The sequence below is a fragment of the Crocodylus siamensis genome, chromosome 4 (genome assembly GCF_052110815.1).
Source record: "Crocodylus siamensis isolate JL-2025a chromosome 4, ASM5211081v1, whole genome shotgun sequence".
NCBI classification, from domain to species: Eukaryota; Metazoa; Chordata; order Crocodylia; family Crocodylidae; genus Crocodylus; species Crocodylus siamensis.
The window spans coordinates 217642466-217668730 of record NC_143398.1 but is presented as its reverse complement, the minus strand read 5'-3'; the positions used below and the strand labels follow the sequence as shown (position 1 = coordinate 217668730).

General features: G+C 40.7%; 1 protein-coding gene across 3 annotated transcripts in view; it reads left to right on the top strand.

Annotated features, from left to right (window-relative positions):
* Nucleotides 1–26265, top strand: part of GALNT13 (polypeptide N-acetylgalactosaminyltransferase 13) — a 434504-nt gene that overhangs the window by 341500 nt on the left and 66739 nt on the right. For all 3 annotated transcript variants that reach the window (XR_016442089.1, XM_090045703.1, XM_090045702.1), the window contains exons 10-11: nt 18973–19112; nt 24864–24962. Coding sequence is in view for 2 of the 3 variants with exons in the window: in XM_090045703.1 (XP_089901829.1) it covers nt 18973–19112; nt 24864–24962 (239 nt within the window). In the remaining variant the exon portion in view is untranslated. The remainder of the gene's footprint in view (nt 1–18972; nt 19113–24863; nt 24963–26265) is intronic.

The following is a 26265-nucleotide window of genomic DNA, read 5'->3' as shown; positions in this document are numbered from 1 at the left end:
TATAAATCAGATGTTTGCATTTTTCCTCTAATTCCCTAAAATATGTGATCCCCTGCCATGAAGTAGTCTGTAACCTGCCTACTTCATGGCAGGGGCTCACAAATTTTAAGGAATTAGAAGAAAGATGCAAACAATCTTTTCATTTGCAGAAGTAACAAATGAAGTGGACTGCCATGAAGTAGATGGATTATATACCATAATTTTATACCCCAAGTTAAGGCAACAACAAACATGGTGTTTTGCACAAAGCGCCATGAGTTAGGGCATCCCTGAACCTAACAGATGTTCACTAGTTGCATTCAGGGGTGGGGTGAGGAGCTTGAACCTGCTGGCACTGGCCAGCATGCAGGGACACTCCAGCAGCCTCCCAGGAGGCTTCCAAACTGCCCCTCTCCTCAGCCCCCTTGCCCTCCCACCCCAGCTCCGGCTGCAACAAAGCCCAACCAGCAGTTATATGCGTCTGTCAAGAGGTTTGGATGATAGATGGGGGAAGGAAGACCCTCCCTCCCCAGCCTCATGGGGCCCACCCAGCTACCCTGGCCATGAGGGAGCCAGGCTGGGCCAGGAGTCTCCTCTGTGCCCCCAGGGGCTGTCACAGAAAAGAGAGAATCTCTTCCCTGTGCAGCAGGAGGAGAGGGAAGCGGGTTGGGGGAAGGTACCCCAGCTGGGGTCTTGTGGGGAGCCAACCTGGGCCTGTGAGGCTACAGGGGCTCCCTTCCCCGGCCCCCTGGCCAGGTCTCTTGACAGTGGCAGAACGTAGATGCCAGCTGGACTTTGCCGTGGCCAGAACTGGGGCAGGGGTTACCCCAGCAGGGGTAACTTCCCCCACCTTCCCCTTTCCTTCTCTCCCTGCTGCACGAGGAAGAGACTCTCTTCTGTGACAGCCCCTGGGGGGTGGGGCAGCCCCTGGACATCATGGAAAGCACCAGCTCAGTTCTGCAAAGGCACATGGGATGCAGGCAGAATCACCCACACTTAACCCTCACTAGGAAACTGAACAGAGATTCCCTAAGACACTCTGCTTTAGAGCGCCTTCAGCTAATGACTGATTTATTGAAAGTTATTTTTTTTTAGGTGATTGGCTATTTTTAAAGCGCTTTGCAACTGTGAACGTGTATTATGTCATGGCTGTAAAGCAACTTCAGGGGCTTATCATGCAAAACATGTAACTTGTGTAAACCCTCAAAGAAATCTACATATATTATTTTGTTGTTGGCCTTGGACTACTCTTTTAAGTTCGTTCCTTGAGTTTTTGCAGCATTTTCCTGACTTATTTTTTGATAGTCCCTGGTAAATGACATATTTCATCGTAAAGTAGAAATGTCTCCTAGGAAGATATTTCCTTTTTTGTTTCTGAATGTGAAGTATGTAAGATCATAATTTTTCATACAATTAAAGAAAAGTTAATACATATCTTAGCTATGTCTCTATTCTACATCAAAGGCTGAGAGGCTCTCTGAAAACCAAATTCATACAAGTGGTAACACAAACAGATTAAAAGTAAAGGAACCATTTCTAGGCTGTCTCAGATCTCAGATGTGATACGTCTTCAAGCTACCATCAGACTTTTTCAACCCCGTAAGCTGCAATTTGAATTTGAATTTGCTGCTCTGATCTAGCATGGAAAATTACAGAAGAGAATACTTCACATCCTGGGGAGCAGCATGGATATCTGATGATGACATTGCTTTTCTACTTGTTTCTGTCTTGTTTAGAAGACAGCTACAGTTGTCAAATGACTGTGGTATTGGAGGTGAAAAAACATAACTGGAGTTTGCCTTTCAATAGTACTGTCAAGTTTCCTAACCAAAATTTATAATATGCACTCGAGCAAAAGAAATACCAATAAACCAGTCATCAAATGCTAATTAACTGCAGTACAAGGTTCAGCATTCTGAGTGAGGTGAAACAGAAGGCTCTCAGGGCTGCAAAGGACAAGTTGTTTTAGAATAATAACCTGTTTGGCAAGCATTAAGCCGATTTGAGCTAATGAGGTGAAATGCCCTTATACATGCTTATAAACTGAAATGTTAAAAATAACTCTTCTTCTCAAACAACTTGTAAATAAAAAATACTTCCACAACAGACAGTAACTAGCAATACTGGTGGCAGAACATCTAATGACTAAATATGGAAACTAAAATCTCTGCTCATCTCCTGTGTGTGAGGCTATATGAGGGAAGCCCATATCAGCTGCCCATAATTTTAAGGCCTTCCTATTTTTCAGAAGTGACTGGGGATTTTTGCATGCTTCCATATTTGAATATCAATTGTGAGATACATTAATGGGTCCTGATTTTCAGTAGTAACCCCCACCCCAAAATCAGAGCCTGATAAGCCATGTAAATGGTGCACCCAAAAATTGTGGCACCCTGAAGCACTGCTCACTTGGAAATTTCAGTCTAACTGTGCTGTGAGCAGAGGACTCCATTCTGCAGAACTATCAAGCCAGCATCTTTCACAAACACAGAATTCACAATATATGTATATAGTGATGACACCATAACATCAGTCTGAATTTGTAGTACAGTTCTGTAGACATTTTTGTTCTGTATATCCAATTTTGGAGGGAAAAAAATGTTATAATCCACATTGGGCTATGGAACTGATGAAACTGGCTGTCAGAATTTATTTTGCTAAATAAGTTTATCTGATAGTTTCCTTATTTTCATTTCATATATATGCATGACATTATCCTCATTCATTACAGGGGTCTTAAGCAATGAACTTCTCAATGTTCATGTCTCTGTTACATTTGCAGTCCCACGAAGACACGCTTGTCATTAATGCACAAAGCATTTTTTTCTTTTCAATCTTCTATTATTTTCTTTCCATACACGATTGCAACGATTCTATTCCAAAAGCAATTCTGTATGACATTTTACCTGTTTATTTACTGGTCATATATAATCATCTTCCTATTTAATGTTATCCGATGGATTCACTGTAGGTACATTTTGAAATGCAAATCATGCATTGAAATAAGCTACAGTAAAATGGAATTGTGGCAGGCAGAACCATCCAATCTAGAAATCCGAGCTCCTTCATCAACTGTTCTTCCAAATCAATGCTTATGCAAACAGGGTCAGATTATTCCCTCCAATAGGACAGTCCATAGCAGGAAATGTCTGCATGATTCCCCTCATGGGTTTCCCACACTTACTCCATTTGGCTGTAAGGGTTCCTCTGACAAGACAAGAGGCACAGGCCTAGCACCTAAACCTGAAGAATCGTTTAGGATCTGCATGATGTCTGAACCTGAAGTTATCGTGGTTCAAATTCAAGTCTCTAATCTACATTTATGAATATCTCTATACCAGGAGTGTCAAAGACATCTCCTGTGGGACTCCCAGAAGGGCCAGGAATTTGGGTTGAATTCCCAATTTTGCAGCCTGGTTGATGATGGGGGAGTGTGAGCAATGGCTGTGTTAACCCCCATTACCCTACTTGACCCACTGCTGTTGGTCTCGATATAGACCATGAGACGGCTTAAGATCCAGATCTAGCCTGTGAGGGACCCCATGGTCTGGATCCAAGTACAGGTGAATGATACCATTTTTCTGGTAATTTTAAACTATTTCTTGCCCTCTTCAGGTTTTATGTGCTGAAGAAGAGTTGTGTAGTTGCCCAAAGAGTGGTACCAGGTGTGCCCAATAGTGCTTGATACTGCAATTCTGAGAGCATATGTGCCAGGAAGTCAACACAGGACACGTTACAGTAAGGGGCACGTGAGAAGCCAGGAGCATGTGGGCACATCTGGTTTCTTGGTTGCAGTCTTGGGATTCCTGTGGAGGTAGTATAGACGCATTCTGCAGTCTCCAGTACCTAGAAAGGGCAGCTTCCACAGGAGCTGTACTGCAAGGGATTCCCCCCATTGCTAAATGTCCTAGGATTCCCTGCAGTTAGAGGTTCAGTGTGACAAGTAATACAGTCACAAGCTGTGTCACCTTTTCCAGTGAATCTCAGATTCTTTCTGGGCATCCCTTTACATGCCACTTGGCTGCAAACACCACATGGCAATATTTGCTGTGTTTCTTGTGATCTGGTAGCTAGTGCGCTGCCTGATATGACAGATGGTTTAGAGAACTACCCTTGCTCATCACTTAATTTCTATATATTAGTGCTTAGCCCCAGTTTCCAGATTGCAGGCAAGAACATCCTCCAACATGGCAGAGGTAAAAGCAGGGTAGGCAAGGGCTCTGCCATGGCAGAGGTTAGGTTAACATGTGCTGTCTTCTTTTTTAGGATGCACTGGCTGGAATTGGGTTTGTGCTGTGCTTATCCCAGCAGAAATTTTGCCCCACAATGGATGGTATACAAAGCATTACTTTGAGCAATGCCTTGCTTCTTTACCATATTTTCCTTTCCAAGCTTGCAATATTTCTGGGGCCCTGAGTCTGTGGGCCGCATCGAGCATTCACAGAGCGTGCTGATCACTGAGCAGGGAGGTGGAAATGGTGCAGGTGAGTTACTCACAGCCAGCAGTCTCTGCTGCTCAGAGCTTTTCTAAAACAGTTGTTTCATGGTGGGATGGAGACCAAGACCTTGCTGTGAGATCCACAGGGAGCAGGACAGGACACTTCAGGGCTGTCAGTGGCATTGTCAGCCATCACACGTATGCACCTGCACATATGCAGGTAGAGCCAACCAGAAGGGGCATCATCTGGGGCCATGTGTGCTCACCAAATGCTAAAGCACCCACCTGTCCCAATGGGCACCTGACGAGGCCCAGACAGAACCTAGGAGGGGTCCTAGGATGTGTCTGATGGTACCAGACATAAATAGTGAGATTTTCACTCTACAGTGCCCTCGTTTAAACAAGATTTACCTTAGCTAGAGATCATCTTTCTGTCAGTGTCCTTGCACATTCCTCTTCACAATTGTCAGGAATAACCATAAAAGCACCTAAAAAGGGATATCAGTGAGATTTGCCTTTTCATGGAAGCAAATCCCTCTTCTCAGTTGTCAGGTTTCTTTCTGTGCAGTGAAAAATCAGATTTTTATTTCTGATTCTGTGAACAGACTCCACCCCCATCAGACACTGAAAATTTTCTCCTCTTTGCTTTTTGGCAGACAGACTAATCCTGTCCCAACTAGCTTCGTAATCCCATTTCTTGAAAGAGTGATTGCAGGGAATGATGCTCATTACCAGGAGGAAAGGTACTGGCTTTAGTGGTTAAGAAGGACTGTAAGTCAACTCTTCAGTGAATATTTTGTTAGAGAGACCCCCCATTCAATCTGCCATATCCAAAGAGTCCTGCATGGATAGCCAAATCTGTCAACTCTTCAGCAAACATTTTATTAGAAAGACCCCATTCAATCCACTGCACCCAAAGACTCCTGTATGGATAATAAAATCTGTCTTGTGCCACAAGCCACTCAGCCTTCACTGGAGAGTCCAGTGAAATGTCAGGCTCTTCTTCTGGAACAGTAAAGAGCACTCGTCTGGAGAGCAAAGGGGTCCATTCAACCATTAGTTGGTTCTCAGCTTGCTGTAGGGAAAGCTGATGTTTGATTTCTCTCTGGGAGCCTAGTTTTGGAAGCTTCCTGTCCACATAGTGTAACAAACCAATGCGGAGAATCCAGAGAATATCAGATGAAGTTCTGTGAAGTGAGAAGCCAAAGACAGGAAGGTAAGAGTGCAGAAGAGAGGTGTCAGAGAGCATGTGGCTGATGTGTGGGCTGGAGGTGTGGAGCGAGACAAGGTGTAGATGGTTTGGAGCTCTGGCCCCCGAGTCTCACACCCCCTGGTTGTCAGGTCCACCTGCAGTGCTCTGTGGCCTCTGTAGCACCTTTTGTTTCTACCTGAAGGAAGGAAACTACCTTTAGAACGTGGAGTAGCCTCTTGGGTGCTTTTCCTCTTCAATGCAATCCTCTGGAGGTTCTTCACTTCTCAACGCAGATCTCTGGGTTGGTTTGCCCTCAGCACAGTTATCCTGGGTGTGCCTCCTCCCTCTTCAACATGTGCTCCCTGCTCTGCACAGTCCTCTTGACTTCTTCTTGTTAGCATATCCTCAGTTCACCAGGCCCCTGGCCCTACTAAAGGTGCCTTCAGTGCAGTCTGTGGACTCAGATACCAGCTACCAGCCATCCTCAGTTCTATGCAATGCAGCATCCTCTGCTGGGTGCTTGGAGTGGTTCTGTAGGGATACCACCCCCTAAAGAATGACACACTCCACAGCCTCTAACCAGGATGCCCCTGGTGGTCTCTACTCACCCCTTACTAGCCATCCAAATGCCCCATCAGATGCCCTGCAGTTGATGTTTCAATGTTTAGTTGGAACCTGGTGTTTGCTTGGTCCTAAGGCTTTTCCCCATCAATTCAGCTGCCAGAAGACCTATAGCCACAGTACGCTGCCTTCGCTCCCTCCTAAAGTAACGGTTACAGGCCCCCTGTCACACGGGGCTTGGGAATGTCAGGCAGTGTTCAGAGGGGTTAGGGCTGGCATAGGCGGCTCCCTCTCTGCATTTGCATACCACAGTCATAGTGGACTGCAGTGAGGTGGTCTATGATGTCATTTTCAGTCCTTTCCTATCCTAGCAGGATCTGTCATATCCCCCTAACTGCTGGATCCTGACTGGGATCTGCTGCAGGATGGTGCTCACTTTTTTGCAGATCTGCCTCTATATTCGAAAGAATTATCCAGTAAGCTTCTACAATACAAAAAAACCCCAACAAACAAACCCTGCAACTGCACACTCCTGGTGGTCACCTACTACTTCACACTGCAACTGATGAGAAGAATCATGAAATAACTACAGTCTATACTGGCCAAAGATCAGACCTGGAGAAAAATATTCCAAACCCCTCTGTTTCTGGCTTTCAAACAACTCCCTAACCTTGCTCAACTCATCATCAGAAGCAAACTCTTGACTACCCAACAGACATCAAGTGGAACACAGAAATGTCTAACTTGTCAACATATCTCCACTACCACTACTATCAACACCCCGCATAAAACCACCAGAAGCCATGGTTTCTACACATGCCTTTCCAAAACTGTGATAGACCTGATCCAGCGCACCAAGAGCCCTCATGGCAACTATATGGGTGAGACTAAACAGCAACTATGCACCGGAATGAACTGTCACAGAAAAAATATAAAGGGCAGAGACCATTAGAGTACATTTCTCACAGAACAATCACTCCCTCTCTGACCTCACTGTCCTCTTGCTCAAGGCAAATCTACCTGACACCTTTAAAAGGTGAACTTGGGAAGAAAAATTCATAACTTGGCTGGACATTAAGAACCAAGGACTAAACAATGAGATTGGCTTCATGGCATATTATATTTTACTGGAATGCCAAACAAAGAGGTGCTGGACTGTGCAGGATTGACATGCTTAGAAATTATCAAGAGGAGGTTGCCATGGCTCAGCCATGTCAGGAGAATGGGGTGAGACCATATCCTCAAGAATATTAAGATTTTGAGGTGGCTCTAGAAAGCAGGGTCATGCTCTATGGCAGTACCACAAAGTATGCAAAGCATGAAGTCATTCAATATCAACATCACTGTAGAAAGCTGCGAGGAGCGTGCAGAATCCTGTCCAATCTGGAGGGAACATCTGGCACTGGGTGCAGATCAACATGAAGCCGCTTTGATGCAGGGGATGGAAGGAAAAGAAGAAAGCAGCATTCTGTAAACTTGGACTCCAACTCATACAACACATGGATCTGTGAAAGTTGTAGCAAGCAGTGTCACTCAAATTGGGCTCGTTAGCCACAAGCAGATTCATCAGGCATCTGACTAGATCTCTTATGCATACACCATGATCCAAAAGATGGACAGTTGTCTATTATTATATTTTATCTAACCCCTTAATTATTCACACACACAAAGTGAGAATGACCCCCTTTCCTTTTGATAGGCCTTGATCTCCCAGTAATCAGCTTTTTTCTTCTGCTAATTGTGTGTCTGCTACCCCGGGGAATTTCTCTCACCCCCTCCCACAATTGTTCTGTACTATGCTGTGGCATATTTTGGTCACGCCTGATAAAGAATGTCTTGCATTCAAAAGCTTGTCTAACTCTGTCCCAGCTCTACAGGTGGTCCAATAAAAGATATCACCCTAAGACACCCTTGTCTCTCATATAATTCCTGACCATCACGGAGCTACAACATCACTCTTAGGACTACCATACGGTGTGCACAGTTCTTTTGGATGATTTCCAGTAGCAATCAGTATACATACATACACAGTATATGTACATCACAAGGAATAATGGGTGCCTATACACATGCCCTGAGGCTACTTTGACACACTGTAATTGCAGCATGTCAGAGCAGACTCGATTAATTGAGTCTGCCTGAGTGTGGTAATTACTGTGCTCCAGCATCACGTGTATCACTGGCCCCGCACTGAAAAATGGCAGCAGGAGCACTTTAACTAAAGCTGGTTCAACAACCTTTAGTTAAAGTGCCCCGCCACCATTTTTTTAGCAGAGGGACACTAATAAATGTGACTGGGTGCTTTAATTAAAGCAGCTCTTGGACTACCCATCCCCCTTTGCTGCATGGGAATGATCGTTCTTTTTTGTCACTTGTGTAATTTAAGTTGAAAGGTCAACCAGTCAGGGATTGTGTGTTATGTGTTTATATGAACTGCATGCCCTTATAAGCCCCCTTTTTCCATTGTTAGGAAATTAGTGATTTTATGTCCTGAGGCAGGAGAACTAATATCCCTTATAAACTGCTAGAGTGCCTAGGGATAGATTTTTACCTTCTGTCAATACACAGAACTCAGAATGTTCTTTCACCAGATTTATTACAGGGACTACATACAGAAGTGAAAAAGAACGTGAGAAAACCTATCTGTATTACATTACCAGCTCAGTTTTGGAGACTAAAGAGATTTGTAATCTCTTTGTAAATATCTGAATTGCTGGGTACATTTTAGATTCCAACCTGAACCCAACCTTTTAATGATTTGCTCATTACTGAAACTCCTAAGTGAAATCTAAATAGCTCCTAAAATTTGAAAGTGAAAAAATATGCCTGATTATTCTCAGAAATGCTTTTTCAGGTTCTCACTGTGTTTAAACCAGGTTCTTGACCATCTTACTTGCTATGTACATCATTTGGATGGGAAAATAAATAGAGAGTTTCAAACGTGGTTGAATAGCCACCCAACATTTCTATGAACTTCACTTCCCTTTTGGAAGCCAATGGTAGAGGAGGAAGCCAAAAGGGATAGGTTGGGTTCTGAGCATTTGACCTCTGAAAATAAGTCTAGTTCAGAGTGCAAGTACTTCAACCACAACACCAACCCCAATCCCAAAATGACTAACGTACAGCGAATTCCAGCTTCGAGATGAAATGTGAACAAAAAAGTATAGGCTCATATTGCCTCAGGTTAGGTTTCTAGATTGGATAATGCTGGCTAAAAATTAGGGAAATGAGTATGCAGGTAGTTTCCTGTTGGCTTCATAGATTTCATAGACATTAGGGCTGGAAGGGACCTTGCAAGGTCATCAAGTCCAGCCCCCTGCCCCAGGGGCAGGAAGTCAGCTAGGGTCAAAAGCTCCCAGCAAGATAGATATCTTGCTTAATTCATCCTGAGTAATTTTACAGTGGGTTAACAAGCTGCCAAACACCCAAGCAGACTAAAAGGCCTGTAATGAGCTCCCTTTATAGCCCAGTGGAGGAGCATCCATGGGTGCTGACAATGGAGGGGGTGCCAGAATACTCTCCCAGGAGTCTTTGCCAAGCATGATGCAGCCAAGTGCTGCCTGTGTACAGGAGCCAACATCGTACCAGTTGGGCAAGTAGGGACAAGTGGAATGGCACCCCTTTAGGGAGTTTTTGCCACAGCAGGTGTAGCCCTGTGCCCAACAGCATATCTGGGGATGGAGGGTACAAACAGAGCACCAGGGGCACCACCTCCACCCATCCACAAAGGCTGAAGGAACTCCCTATGCCTCTGCATACCACAGAAAATTATGAGTTTGACTTAACAATAGTTGATTATTCTTTATTATTTACTACCTGTTTGTTTAAGTTTCCTGGTTTACATTTGGAGTTCCTTCTACAAACATGAGGGATAGACATTTACTTTAAAAAAGAAAGCGGATATTTTCATATAACAGCAGCAAGATGTGCAGGGGTTAAAAAACCCCTCAAAATATCAAGAGACCCTCAAAAAAAATCGTACGTGCTAGTTTCTGTCCTATAAGGATTAAATATCTAATGCCTGAACCACACTTACGCGGTGACTGGAAACTTGTTCAGTCTGTTTCTAGGATCTAATCTGACAGGCCTTGCTCATGTAGAACTCCTGTTCAATTTGGTTTCGGTAGAGTCTGCAGGATTCATCCTATTGACTTCAGTGGCAGTTCTGCCTGAGGGAGATCTGTAGGGCTCCACATATATTGGCAATACAAGCGAGGTAGCATGTATTTAATCTCTGTCTCTGATAAACTTTAGACTGCCAGGCTGGTTTTTAATGGAAAAACAGTTCCACCTGCTGGATGTTTTGAGTAAAAGAAAGGTGTCCAATTTAGAAGCATCCTCAAGTGAATTTGTTTTTAAGTACTGTATACATAGAACACCTATATCATCTAGGTTTCTGTTTTTCTCTGACCTATTTAGAGCGACATGCATTTGTGGGATTTTTAAAAAGTGGAACGAACAGTCAAAACTAAGCAAAGCATTCAATGCTCTAAAACATGATTAGGAGAAAGAGCATTGTTTAGAGTTCTTCAAAAGGGGGATAGTTTTATTACATGCCAGGAGGGTGGAATATATTTTACCCCGTTACATTCTCATAAGTGAATGTATCTTTCTTATGCAGGAAAGGTGTGCAGCCAGCAGGCTCCATCCAGGTCATGGGAATTGCCACTTTCCTATTATAGTCCCAGTTACCTTAGCTATGATTCCAGACTGTTGGCAGATTACAACAATGTCTGATGTTTGGATCATTGATTCCTAATAGCATATCTTATAGTTTCCACTCTGGCTCACATTAAAGCATTTGAGTATTTTTGCCATTGTATTTTTTTCCCATGGTCATCAAATTAATTGCAATGTTTAGCTCACCTATTTCTATTTTCTAGTTACACTTTTTAATATGTCAACTTTTTCTTGATAAAAATCTGTAAAATAGAATACCAGGGAGAAAATCATAGCAGTCCACATGGCAAATATAAAGGGTTGATAATACTGAAAGTTTTTCTTTTTGCTTTGTTTTGTTTTCTTTTTGCTTTGTGGTGGGTTTTTTTTTGGTTCTGCAAAAGATTTTGATTTTTGGCCAAAAAAAGAGCATTTTGCAATATTTTTTTTCTTTTGAAAGATTTAATCAATTCTATTATTGCTCTACAGATTATCCTGTTATGCAACTGTACACGTCTTAGGATGAGTAAATCCTACTTGTTCAGTGGGCTATTTTAAGAAACTACTTATTTCTTACATTTTCATTCAGGCAATGATTGGCTCCTAGTATATACCATTCATGTGCTATCCTTAGTGTGATATACCATTCATTATTTCTAGACTATAAACAAAAGTATACTTAAAATATAGCCTCATATCTCTTACTAACAGCATTTTAAAATGCAGCCTTACTCAAGTGTAACTAGTGTAAATCATTTGTATAGTATTTCAGCTGTTCCTGGCCAACTCCTTTACTTTTATTTTTGTTTTGTTTACTCATTTAAAATTTTGATTGGTTTCCATTTCCTAAAACAAGATATTAAATAGAACTCAGAATGCCGACTTTGATACTATTTTTCTCAAAGCAATGGAATCAAGTGCATCAGGGTCCCCTGATAGGTGGTGTATTTTGCCAGCTAAATATCTATCTTTTGAAAGAAGACATCTTTTCAAACTCTTATTTAAAAAAAGTTTTTCATTAACATAGAGTAATTTCTGAATAAAAATAAAGCAATACAGAATAAATCAAATATTTATTTGATTTGTCTTTATTCTTTTCTCGGTCTTAGAGTCATAGAATAGTACAGTTGGAAGAGTCCTCAAGAGGTCATCTAGTCTAAACACCTGCTCAAATGCAGGTTCATTCACAACTAAACTATCCCTGTGAAATTTGTCAGTCTAACCTACTCTTAAAACACCTAAGGATGAAGATGCCACAACTCTGGGTAGCCTGTTCCAATGCTTAGCCACCCTCAGTGAGAAAACTTTCCCTAATATTCAACATAAATTTTCTCTGCTGCTAATTAAGACCATTACTCCTTGCCATGTCCCCTCCAGCTACAGATAATAATCTATCTCCATCCTTCATATATAAGGGAAGTATCTGAAGCATTAGAAGACCAAATCAGTCTTCTCTTCTCCAAGCTAAAAAACTCTATTTCCTCATAAGTGATGTTTCTCAAATCACTAATCATTTTTGTCACTCCCCATTTGTCCCCCATTCTAATTTGTAATTTGTTTCTTGAAGTGAGGGCCCCAAACTGGGCACAGTACTCCAGATGAGCCCACACCATTGCTCCCTTTTTGCTATAATTAAAGTTTATTTGATCTTTTGAAGGATGTATTTGGCTATGTCTGTTAATTCAAGCTTAAAATTTCACACGTCTGTAACAGCTGCTTAACTACCACTTAATCATTTGGCTCTAGCCAAAAACATCACCATTCAGAAGAACTGTTGCTGATAATATCTTGATTAAACAGCAGATTTTCAGTGTTATAATTTTCCCACAGAAGATGGCTTAATGAAGCAACTGTCTAGATTTAAGCTTGTGATAATAAATAAAATTGAATATTCTGTAATTGATAAGTATTAAAATTATATCATATACTATAATTATATAATTATGTGATATACTTAGACCCAGATTCATGAGAATGATAATAGTTAGATACTTGGGAGGATGGTGAAACATTTTTGTGGGTTAAATGTATAAGAAACAAAATTCAAGTAAGTAATTAATAATTCTGATGATGATGATTACTGAATTTCTATACAAAGTAGTTACAGAGGTGTAGGTTGTAGCCGTGTTCGTCTAAGGACATAGGCAGACAAGGTACTTTGGGTGAATCTGGTATGTTTTATTAGACCAACTTAAATAGTTGGGAAAACATTTTTTAGCAAATGTTTTAGCAGGTTGAAAAACCCTTTGTCAGGCTGAGGAAGTCTCTGCAGTTGGTGTGTGCTCTTCCTGGATGGAATGAATAGTAAAGAAGCCAGAGGCTGGTATGCATGCAAGACAGGCAGTCAATGAACATGTAAATTGAGGAATCAGTGAGTGACACAGGCTTGGGGCGGGGGGAGAAGGGAGATGAATATAGCACTTAAATAGTGGAGAGGTACCTGGGAGTCAGATGTCAGGCAGGTTATGCATCATAAATCCAGTGTCTGTATTTAGTCCATGATTTTTTGTGTCCTGGAGGTTGATGAAGTGCAGTTCATAAGCTCGTCCCTGAGAAGTGTTTTGTAAATTCCCCTTGAGGATTAGAACTGAGAGATTGGGGAGAGAGTAGTTTTCTTCAGAGAAATGTGCCCCCACCGATAATTGGGTATTCTTGTCTTTGATAGATTTCTGGTGTGCGTTCATTCTGGTGTGCAGTTGTTGTTTGGTCTCTCCTGCGTATTTTCCATCAGGGCATTTGATGCATTGGATGAGATTATATTACATTACTGGAGGTGCAGCTGGAAGATGCAGGGATGCTGATGGCTCTGTTGTGGGGTGTAGTAATTGTGGGAGTGGTACAGATGTGTTGGCAGGCTTTGCATTTCTTATCATGGCATGGTCTAGATCCATTCGGTGTGTTCTGGGCCTGAGTAGAATATACAAATATACAAAATATATTTGTAAATATACAAAGTATATTCTGAGCAGAATTACAAAGTACAATAAAAGCTCTGTTATCTGGCTTCCCCTGGGAATGGGGTATGCCAGATAACAAACTATGCTGGTTAATTGAGTGGCCTGAACAGATGTCCTTGCCTGTTCAAGCCGCCGCTTCGCCACCCATCCCGCAGCATCGCCAACTCTCCTGTGGGATCACAGACCTTCCCGTGAGCCCTGCGGGCTCCATGGGACAAGGAGATGGGCCTTGTGCAGCCTGTTATGCCCCCAGGCCATGGGGGCTCAGCAAAACTGGAAGTGCCACAGTGGGCACTTCCAGTTTCACTTTACCTTACAAGCTGGCATGCTGGTTAATAGAGTATACCAGCTTGTAAGGTGCCAGTTAATGGGACTTTTACTGTAGTAGCATTTTGTATTAGGGGTCTGATTCCCTTGCATTTATGTGAGAAAATTGTTGCTGATCCCCCTAGCACATTTACCTGTAAAATTTCAAAATCAGATCATATAAATCATTAAAAATTAGTGATTAGTAAATCATGAGGTGGATGTGATTTACTTAGACTTCAGTAAAGCCTTTGATTACCGTGCTCCAGCAGCCTCCTGCATCTTGTGTATCAGTGTCCCCACATTTAAAAATGGTGGCAGGGGCACTTGAATTAAAGCTCGTTGAGCAAGCTTTACTTTAAGAGCCCCTGCTGACATATTTAAGCATAGGGGCACTGATACATGAGACATGGTGGCGCTTTAATTAGAGCAGCTCTTGGAGTTGCTTAGTGTTTAGCCTAATGAATTTCTGTTACCATGCTCGCTCATCTTGTTGACTTCCTTGAGTAAAATGAGAAAGACAGGGAGTAATTTTTTTCTATGAATAATGTCCCCTACCTGTGTTCTAAGATCTCTATCTTTTTATCTTTCTTGTTTGGTGATCACTCATTTTGGTGCATAGTTTTTGTCTGGTTTCACCCACATAATTACCATGAGGGCATTTTGTTCACTGAACTTAGATATGCTACGTTCTGGGATAGATGTGTATGACTCATGGGTTATGATGTTGTTGGGAGTATTTTTTGTGGCAGTAGAGATGCATTGATAGGTTTTGACTGTATTTTTAAGGCAGGGCTGGCTGACATTAGGTGTCTCTTGATTAGCAGGGACCTGTTTGGGATGAGAATTTCTTAAGGGCTGATTTTTTTTTCAAATACAGGCTATAGTTGTTTGGTGCTGCTTTGATGCATTAAGTGTGGATGGTAGGTGACAAACAAAGGTATGAGCTCTTGTACAGTAATAGGTTACTATGGGTTATTTAGGTGACTTTTTCAAACAGTCTGTTTCTCTGCAGAAGTGTATTTGCTGGGTGGAATTTGAGGGCCTGAGTAGATATTACCTTTTTTTTTTTTTAAACTGTTTGGGATGATTGCTGGTTTTGCGGACATTGTGTGGTGGTCAATGTGTTTTCTGTATTTACTGATTTGAGGGTGCCCTCCAAGTTGTAGAATTAGGATGGTGTCTAGAAAGCTGATGTTAGTGCAGGAGCAGTCCAAGAGAATGTGATTCCAGGGTGATAGTTGTTAAACCTGCAGTGTATGTTTATAAGCGAGTACAGGTATTCAGTGCAGATGAAGTACAAAATTCCAAGAGTTTACAGTTCCCCTGTTATAAATTGATCAAAACAGCTTTTGTTTGTATCATATAATTCCTCTATGTTCATAAGAAACATCAGCACATCTTTAGCAGATCATCATGCTCCTTGTACATCTCCTTATTATCTTGTGTGTTTTAGACCATCCCCTTCCAGCCTTATCAACAGGTCTTGTGAGAAGTCTGCATGACTGATGCACACTTCAGCCTAAGTTTTGCGTATGCAGTTTGTATATTAGTTACATCTTCAATGAGGCCTACTTTCGGTCAGTGCTTTGGTCAGAGCCTTTATATGAGCAGTATATGCACTGATCTATGTTCCAGCAAGGCCTATATCTAAAAGAAAATCAGTTACATTCACAATGGAGTTGGGTAGGAATGTTTTCAATTATTATTTTTTCCCTGGTGGAAAGTTCCAGTTCAGCAAAATAAAAATGTTTGTAGGATCATAGCAGTTTTCCTAAAAATTTAACTGAAAAAGATTTATCAAATCCAGGATGGAGTTTTTGATCAGAGGAAGAAGTAGTGACTGAGTCTGATGGTCAGAATAGTGGGAAATCCTGATTCAAGTCCCTGCTCTAGCAAAATTTTATTATTATGAAGTGGAACAGTTTGAGCCTGAGAGTAAGAAGAGCTTCCAAAAAAATAGCCAATAGCAATGGTGTCTGGGACATGGAAAAAATACGGAAGATGGTCCTCAACCAAGGTTTGACACCTCACAAATGGGTGCCCTAACCACCAGGAAACTGGCTACTCTAGGTTGCTTTTCTCTCCTCGTTAAAAGGTACTGTTTTCATCTCTATACAAAATGGGAACTTTTTTGAAGTTTTGATAAGCTTTGAAGACAAGAAAATCATTTCTTGCTCAGCTTGATATGCATCCATCTCTGATGTCATGAGATTATGCAGAGAACTTTCCCAAATAAAAATTAAGCATGGAATCTTAGAAACCATTTACACTTCCATTTCCTATATTTATCTAAAAGAGTGAACATCAGATATGCTAGGGTATTTTTCCATATTTCTTCGGATTGATGAGTTGATAACTGGCTGATACAGTGAACCATATGAATAGTATACAATTGGTTTATTTATAGTAACTAGGTGAGATTCTGAACAGGGAGCAGTGTACTCTGGTACTATCCCTTCTATAGAACTTACATGCATAGGGAATTCAGTGCAACTGGGAAATACATTAACAGGTACGACACAAAAACATTTAATATCATCATAAAATTCAGAAATGACGATTTGGTTTGTGTTATACCAAGAACCTATCAGTTTAGCCAGTTAATGTCAATTTTTCAGTGGCTACAGTGTGGCAAAGTAATTGAAGTCATTTCAGGAAACTGAAGGAGCGGTAGCCACAGAAAAGAGTTGACCTTGGTCATTTTTGTCTTTTGAGAGCATAATTTCTCAAACTATAGGCTGTGGACCATTTGTTGATGGTCTAAAGAATTCTTTGTTATCATGTGGTCCTAGCTTCCCTTGTTTCTAATTGCTAAATCTCAGAAAAATACATCTAAAATGTACCCAATTAATTTATCAATTAATACTCTTCCATGGTAATTATGTGGGTAAAACCAGACAAAAACTATGCACCAAGTAAAGTTATTACATGAATGAGAAAAGGAAAGGGAGGTATCAACAAAAGGTTTTTCTCTACATGGTCCACAATCTAGAGGACCTGGCTTGCATTGACAGGCTTCTGTTCCATGCACAGACGTACTGAAATCCAAGCCAGCAGTGTCAATCAACCGTTCCCCCTTCCCCCCCACCACCACCTTCCAGTATGCACATCCATCTGTAACTGGTCAGGAATTGCACTCCTTTCTGCTGGGTATAAATCTGGCTACAGTGATCCATATGTTCATTACCTTGACTATTGCATGAAGAGCTGCTCACCCTGAGAAACAAAAAATGTAAAAAGGCTGCAGTCCTCTGCACCATCTCTTTAACACAGCACTTAAACACATCCCACAACACAGAGAGTGCTTGCTGTGTCAGCACTAAGGTGGAGGTAAAAAGGTAGTCAGAATATCATGAGTAGATTAATTGCAGTCCATTTTGTTTGGCTGGACAGGCTGCTCTCCCCAGAACATCATGAGATCTTGACACTTATTTCATGAATATTCTAGATTGGGGCGCTGTACTCGTTTGGATTCAGCCCAGGGGGGTTTCTCATCAGTCAGGTGATTCATGGTGAGGAAGGGTGAGCGGTAGTGGCATTAATCCCCTGGGTGATAGCCCCACTGATGCAACAATTCTGGTAGCTGTGGGAGTTAATGCCTCTATCACATGGGCTGGATTTGGAAGTGGGTCTCCCCACCTTGTACTCTTCTGTTGGTTTGAGCCCTGTGGGTGAGGCTGGCAGGAAGCACCTAATTATAGATTAAAGATGAGACAGCTGCTGAGTTATTCATCACTGTCAAAACTAGCTTATCTTAAACGTACTTTCTGGGATCTTTAATGTCAGAAAACACCAATGTGCCAAGGTTTAAGTGGCAATAGAGCAGGTATTTTCAGAATCTAAATTTCACAATGAGATATCCAAAAGAATATCGTGAAACTAGCCCATGTTTACTTGAAGTAGCAAGTTCATAGAGTAGAAAAACAAACAAATAACACTACTACAATGGTTAATTAAGAGTTATTAGCCATAGACTGTGCCCTTAGGTTCATCCTTACATAGAAGCAGCCTCCAAGACACAATTTCTTCCTTGTTTCTCTTATTCCAGAGGGTATTAATTTATGCAGGTCCATAACAGGAGCAGTTTATAACTGCTGGCTGTTGTGTTGTAGACCTGAACCATTAGTTCCCAGTGTACATGAAACAGAAGGAAGGCAGAATGAATTTTTCTCAGTAGTGAAGAAAGTAACCTTGCTACAGCTATATATGTAAAGTTTTGTGATGTGGATTTTATTTTCAGTCAGCCTTTTAAAGCTAGCAAACTTAAAATACATGAACTTTACATGAAATAATCCATCCTTCTTTTAAGTTACTACTCTTAAAATAATTTCTTAAATTTGAACAGACCTGCAACATACCTTTGAACATTTGTTTTAAAAACTTGGTGTTTTTTTCTTTCTGAGAAGGAGATCAAAATGCATAAAACAACTGGCAAACTAAAGCTAAAAGGGAGCAGTTTTAAAGTTGAAACATTAGCTGCTCTCAAATATTTTCATATGCAGTAAAGTTGGATAAATTGATATGGTTCTCAGTTATTCAAGTTCTTTTGAATTGAACTTTGATTCTGACCTACCAAATTCATAAGATTTAATACTATCTGCCATTAATTATCCAATAAAGGAACAAATAATTTAATGTGGCTACACATTTTCAGATTAATAAATTATAAATAATAGAAAAAGGTTGTTTTTATGAGCCTTTAATTTGCTAAATTGAATGACTGTAAAAGATCAGTATTGTAGCACCAGCATATACTGTTGTATCTTACTGAATTATAATTATAGGAATTGGAAAATGATTATAAAATGATCTGTGGCATTTCTGTGTAGCTGCAAGGATGCTGTTCATTGATTATATATTTCTTTCAAAAATTCTAGGTGTTGTTAAAGTGGATTATGGTGATGTTTCAGTAAGAAAAGCATTAAGAGAAAATCTGAAATGTAAACCCTTTTCATGGTACCTAGAAAACATCTATCCGGACTCCCAGATTCCAAGACGCTATTACTCACTTGGTGAGGTATGAATTATTTATCTTGGCTAAGTAGGAAAAAAATAGAAATTGTGCAAATGGGAGCAATAGTAATGAACAGAGTTTCTCTAGAATTCTGTGTAAAATGCTTCTTAAGTGTGCCCCAAACATGATGTATTTTTTTTTATTTTAAACAAACTTCTTTTCTATTTAATGCTTCAGAAGAGGATGTCTCTACAGCATGTCTCTACATTCATACTTAAAGATTTGTCTTCTAAAACCAGTAACTTGCTTGAAAATGTTTGTGACTAATACTTTAAAAAAAAATATGCCAAAGCTGGAGAAAATGCTTTCCACCGGCATTTATATGCCTTATGTGTAGAGAATGATTTATCTAATTTTTGACTGAATGTGTTTTGTGCATGTATTACCTTATCCTACCCTAAGCTGTATAGAGTTGAATATCATGAACATTCCTAACAAACACAAGACTTTAGTTCAGGAAGGAACAAAAACCTTTTACAACTGAGATAACAGAATGGTGTAACAGTAAGCTATGTTTTATCTGAGTTGAGTTTTAAGAGCTTGACCTTCTTCTGTAAAAAGATAGCTACTGATAGAGTAGCAATCAGACACTTACAATTTTATTACAGTTGGCAAAGTAGCCTCTCTATACATTAAGAACTTGCAGTGCCAAGTAAAGCCCAGATTAGGGTTTTTAGACTAACCATGAAAAAAGTCAAACATTGTTTAAAAGAATATCAAGGAAAGATCCTACCTAATAAGCATGAAATAATAGGGTTTTGCGAGGTAATGTCAGATTGGGAAACCAAGGTATGTGAAAATTATAAAACAGTCATTAAGAATACCTTATTTTCACCACTACAGACTGAGTTTCCATGGGAACTAGAGGGAAAATTCAGGCAGCTTCTGTGAATTAAAATTCTCACTTGTCAATTTCAGCTACAGGCTGTCACTTAAGGAAGGTGGATTTTTGCACATATAGCCAGAGTACTATATGTGGAAAATGGAAAAAGAACAGTTACATTATCTCCTGAAAAAAATCTTAAGGGTGTCATTTCTTCCTCTTTTAAAAGGCATATTGTTTCAGGTAGAGCAAGCACGAGGAGTTCTAGCCTGCTCAGTTAAATTGCTTATTTGGGATCACTGCTAGCTAAACAGCACAGCAACCCTTAGGCTTATAACATCAAACATTCTCTGCATAACCAGCTTGGTCTTCTGAGATCAAGCTTCTTGTTCATCTTGCTGAGATGCTGGTTGGCTATTTAACAGCAGATTCTTTTTTAATCTAATCTAAGTAAAATGATTCTCTCATCTGATGCTAAATTACGTGTTTGACATTTGACACTTACACATTTCAAGGGGTGCACAGTCTGATCTATTTTGTCAAGAAGAAGGATAACTGCTTTCACTTGAGATTGAGATTATTTGCCTAAATTTGCAAGATTTCATGCACGATTTACACAGTACTGCTATGAAATCAAATAATGTTTCTCTACTGTTAATCATTTGTATTTTTATACATCTCAGTATTTCAGAAATAATGATTGGTATCATATTGCAGTTTAATATGAATTGTGCTTGGCCACTAAATAATTTAAATATTACCGTTTCTTTCATAAGTAAAACGTACAATTTTGAAGCAAGATCCCAAAAGATATGCAATTGTATAGAATTAATGTTCTTAAGTAGTTTAAGGATAAATGTGTAACAGAGGGTTAAAAAGCAGATCATGATGCAATGACTAAGCTTTTCTATTAAATTAATTGTTGTTAAACGTCTTACTTATGTTGAGGTAGCATGTCAATCTTAACCTTATCTAAAGATGTGATTATAAGTCTGTGAGTATATCATCATGTTGCATATATGCCTTATGAAGTGGAATGAGTACTGGAAGTTCTTTAAACATCATGTTTTATTCATGCATACCTGAAACTGGAATTTAAAGTAAGATGCAGAGCAGCAAGTATTCTAGCTGTGCACTTTATATTGAGGCTTCAGGTTAGTTTCCATTATAATCTCCTAGTCAAAAACTTTCAAAACATTCACCTTTAGCATTAGAATTCTTCAAATTTAAGATCTGTTAAATGTGGGGTTTTTTAAAAGGTTTCAGCAAGGCCTTTTCTACACTTGACTTGGGAGAATCATTGCAGCTAGGAAGTGAGTTACCACATCTTTACAAATGGAGATTAGAGGTGGCATCTCTTTCCAGAAGTGTGAGACGGTTCACCCTCGGCACATATCCAAGGACAGCAACTTGAATTTCCAATCCCCATATAGTAGGCTTTATAACAATGAAACAAGCTGAGCACTGCTAGTCCTGAAAACTATCTTCTGTCTTTGAGTGGCCTTATTTTTGGGACTGCTACAGAATTTGCACTGCAGTAATTTGCATGGACTCTAGACAAAGTGTTGAAGGACTGGCTTAGAACTGAGAGTAGTGTTATTCATTTATAAATGAACCAAATCCCTCAAGCAAATCCATAGCTTCTCCTTGCAGAGCAGATGGTTTTGTTTCCCAGTATACCTGATCCATCATAGGTCATGCTGACAGGCGGCTTAAGTGGAATGATAGAAAGATAGACTGGTAGTTTATTAGGACTTAAAAAAATTATGAATTAAATAAATAAATGTCTTGTTTAAATGGCTTAGTGACAAGGCCTGTGTTACCATGGAGGATGCTGAATTAGGTCTGTAGTTGGAACCACTTTTTTCCTGCAGGGGTGGGCCCTAAGGCTAGGGACAGATGTTCAGTGCACATAAATCAGTTTGAAAATGGCTGAAACCGGTTTGAGATAAACCTCGTTGAATGTAGTATCAAACTTCACTGATTTGGCTCACCACTCCCTGCTAAGCAGGAACTTCCCCCTCCCCTCTGCCTTGCTGAGAGGTGTCTGTGTATTAGCTAACAGACCACATGCTGGCTATGGTCTATACTGTGGCAGACAGGACAAAGGCAGAATCAACAGGTAGTTGGCAATGTCCCTCTGGTGTCGTCTTAATGGAGTGATAAACACTGTGTTATCAATTCCCTGCTGAGCTGATCAGAAGGGATAGGGGGGAACCCTTCCCTAATCACAGCAACCTACAGGGGTCTGGCCATGTCCCCCTCAGCTCAGAACTTTGAAGAGAAGGGAGGTCTGCTGTAGCGCCCCCTGGCATCTAGCCTCAGCCACTGCAGGCATGTGCCTGCATGTCTGGGATGCCTGTGGAGTTACAAACTGGTTCAGCCTAGCCAGGTTAGACTAACCTGCAAAGATTGAATCAATTTAGACTCAGGCTTTTTGAATGTCTGTCCCTAGCCTAAGAGCACAGTATGTATGAATCATTTAAAGACAACCTTGGGTTGGTAAATACACTCTCTCTTACAGAGGAACATTGTTAAGTTCTGAAGTGTGTGTTATTTTTAGAGATGCTGAATACCTGATGCTCCCATTGACTTTACTGGGAATTGTGTGTGCTCGGCATTAATAAAAACAGGATACTAGCTTGATTTTAAGACTAAACTATAAAATATGCCAAAGAAAAATATGCACTGAAGAGAGATTTCTTTCCTGAATTGGTGCTTTGTTTCATGTTTATTATCCCAAGAAAATATTTTTATTTAACTGTGGAAATATTTACCAGATTCCAAATGTTTTTCATCCAATCTCTCTGCAGTTAAATTTGCCCCTGGGGTTGGAGCAGTTGTTATGGACCAAGGGGGAAATTTTAGTTGGAGCCCCCTATTAAAATGTTGACAACACATGTTGGGAACAACCAGCTGCACAGGATATTGTATTGCAGAGGAGGGAAAACAGTGCTTTTAGACCAAAGAAACCAAGGCAAACCATTTATTCCTTTGAAGGACATGAGGTCTTGAGTGGCTATGCAGAGCAAGACAGACTCAGTTTTTAAAGACTTCATGTGACAGACTTAGACAAAGGAAACTGTCTAGTATTCATGTGATTTACCTGAGAAAGCTGGAGAGTTCAGACTAGCCCTGCTGGGATAAAATAAATGGGGAAATCTAAGAAATCATGTTGTTCTATATTGCTTTCTGCAGTGAAGCCATGTCTCACTGGGTAAGTAAAGTAGCACAGTGCATTGAATTACAGTGAATGTCCTCCATACACTTGAATGCTATATCAGTTTATTTCATTGTGTATGTGTTGCAGTATTTCACATTTTTTAACCTATTCTACTTTTCAAAGCTGGGTACGTGCTCTGAAAAGTAGGGTACATTATATTTATACATTATCTCTGATAAAACATCCATTAGTGCTTTCAATTCATGTAGCTGAACATTGAAAGGGGTAGTTGCTTGTGCAATTATCAAATTTTCACAAATGAGAGATTTGCAATGTATTTTTTCTTAAAGGCCCTCTACTGTGCTTGCTTCTGCAGATTTAATCCTACTGTGTTTTTTTTCAGCGTCTTTTGAGTTTCTTTTAATTTACAGTAGACCTCAGAACAGCTGCACTGTTTGGGGCCCAAGCCCACATATCAAAATATGTGTATGTTCAGTAACAGTACAAAGTAACTGTTACATCTCTGTTTACCTGCAGCAATAAAAGTATTGTAGCCTTATCCTTGTTCCATTCAGAGTTAAATGTTTAGTGATATAGCGCATTTGTATGACTGTAGGAGCAGGCAGGAGTACGAACTGATGTGGTCAAGCAGCAACTCTGTCTCCTCTTTTGAAAATTACCTCTGTCCATACCCAGAGATGATAGCTTAACAAGATGTTTTGAAAGGCAAGAGAATTAAGACCAGTATTTTTTCAAGTTTTCACCAAGGCCATGACATTTTCTACTGCTAGAAATGTTTCTGGGAGAGTACAAGCATTACCCTACAACTGCTCCCTCTCCTCTGCTCTTCGTACCTTCCCAAGACTAGTCTGGGGAGTGATGACCCTTATATAGGGAAAGCAGGGGGAACAGTGGCTGCTCCAGTCCTCCTATTCTGAGGGAAACTGGAGCAGCAGGGCAAAGCCCTCTTCCCACTCCTCAGATCCTGGGGACCATGGCATGAGGAGCAAGCAGTAAACAAGGATAGGCCACTCTTCTGTTTGGCTTCCAGTGGTCACAAGTAAAGTAGCGAAGCAGCCTGGCAAACCCCACTACCAGTCTGAGGAATTTCCCGCCTAGGAACAAGCAGGGAGCAAGGAATGACTTGCTTCTTCCCTCCCCTTCCCATCTATGGGAGAGGTGGGAGCAGCTTCCCCCTGTGCCTTCTCCAAACCAGGATGATCTTGGTCTGGAGAAGGCAGGAGAGCCTTTCCTCACCACTAAAATTCTTCTGAAACTGAGAAGAGGAGAGCTGCACCAGTCTGGGGAGCCCCCAGTCTTAGGAGAGTGTGGGGAGCACTTCCCTACTGCTCAACTCCTTGTGGTCCCTGCAAGGGAGAAGTGCACAGACATTCATCCTCCCAGAAGCAACCTCTGCTAGGTCAGAGATGGGGTATTTTTCTCCCATGCAGAGAAAAAATAATGGATTGTTGGTCTGGGATAAACCGTGTAAATGCCTGGATATTCTTGGTTTCTACTGGGAGAACTGTCATTCTCACAGTAAAAACACAATACCTGTATGTGGCCCAATAGAATAAGAGTTCCTGTTAAGAAAAAGAAAGAATGAACTCTTTATTGGCCTTCAAGAGAAGGAAAGAAACGGCACTGCAGAAACAGCGTGTGGTGATGTGAGGTTTCTGTGATACGCGGTTGACTAGAGTGACATTGTTTGGCGTTCTGCTGGACTTTGTAGTCACCTGCTTTTGTTTTGACCCTTGTGTTTCTTCAGATCAGAAATGTCGAAACTAACCAATGTCTGGATAACATGGGACGCAAAGAGAATGAAAAAGTGGGCATATTCAACTGCCATGGCATGGGAGGAAATCAGGTAAAAAATAAATCATTCATTAGGTTCACTGTAATTGCTTTCAGATGGTGCTTTCTAATGTATTGCTATATAAACCAGGGCACAACAATCATCTGAATACTTATTAACAACCTGATTTAAATTCACCCAAATGATTCTGAGACTAAGTCTGAATCAAAGCTAACATTTCACCCTTAAGCACCTGACTGCTGCAGTGCAGTGATGCACTATTTTTTAAGCACTTATATTTACGGAGGTACATATGTCCCAGGCGTTTTGTAGTTTTGGCAATACTGAAACAATTGAGTCACCTTATTGTGCTGTAGTAGGTACTGCAGCACAAATGTAGGTGCCTAGTATCACCTGGTATTCAGAGCACACTAAATAAGAGCTGTATTGGCAGTTAGTGTGTGTAATACTGAGGGGGTAAAGTTCCAAGTTGTGTTCTGGCCTTCTGAATTTCCTGCCTCCTGAATTTTAATCATAGTCCAACAGCCCATCGTTTTTCAAGTAGAAGCTCCAAACTTTGAACACTTATATTGTCTGCCCGGACCTAGCAGTGTGTTTGAGTGAATAGAATACATTCTTGTTTGAAAGCAAAGACTACATTGCACTGAGTGGGTGAATGTAGACACCCACTCAGCAGAATTTGGCTTATGGAACAAGCCTCCATTATGGAATTGGATAGGGCAGCGTCAGTGTACATGAATCATGCTCATTGGAGGGATGATGGGTGCATGTGCAGAGCAAACGTTTCTTGGGAAATTGTGTGTTCAAAAATGAAATCTTCTTTCAAAAATGTAGGTAATACTTCTTAACTTTAAAGGTTATGGCTGCATATTAAGCCCTCAGTATTGACTTTATAAATATATTAAGAGGCTCTTTTTGATGTATGTACAGAACTGAATGGCACATAAGGTAATAGTATGGAGAGGTGAGGGGCTGAAAGGACAAGGCGAATACATTTACTGTCATCTCTGAAGTTGGTCCCAGGTCAGATCAAGGTTGACGCAGATTGGCAGGGAATTTTGAATTATAATTGTACTCTTGATTTTCAGCCCCGGTTATAAATAGCAGTCAACCTGACACCATTCACAAGGAATAATTTCTTTGAAAGCCTGCATTGAGCACACTAGCAGTAGTTCTGGTCAACAAAGTAAACCTGTATGTAGGAACATTTTACAAGGAAAGATCAGAAATGGCAAACAATTACTATTAATATGCAGTGTTTCCTCTTACGCAGAGGCAGGCAATTATTCCATCTGGAGGGCCGCTTACTGAGTTTTGGCAAGCTGTCGAGGGCCACATGGGTAGCCCTGCCCTT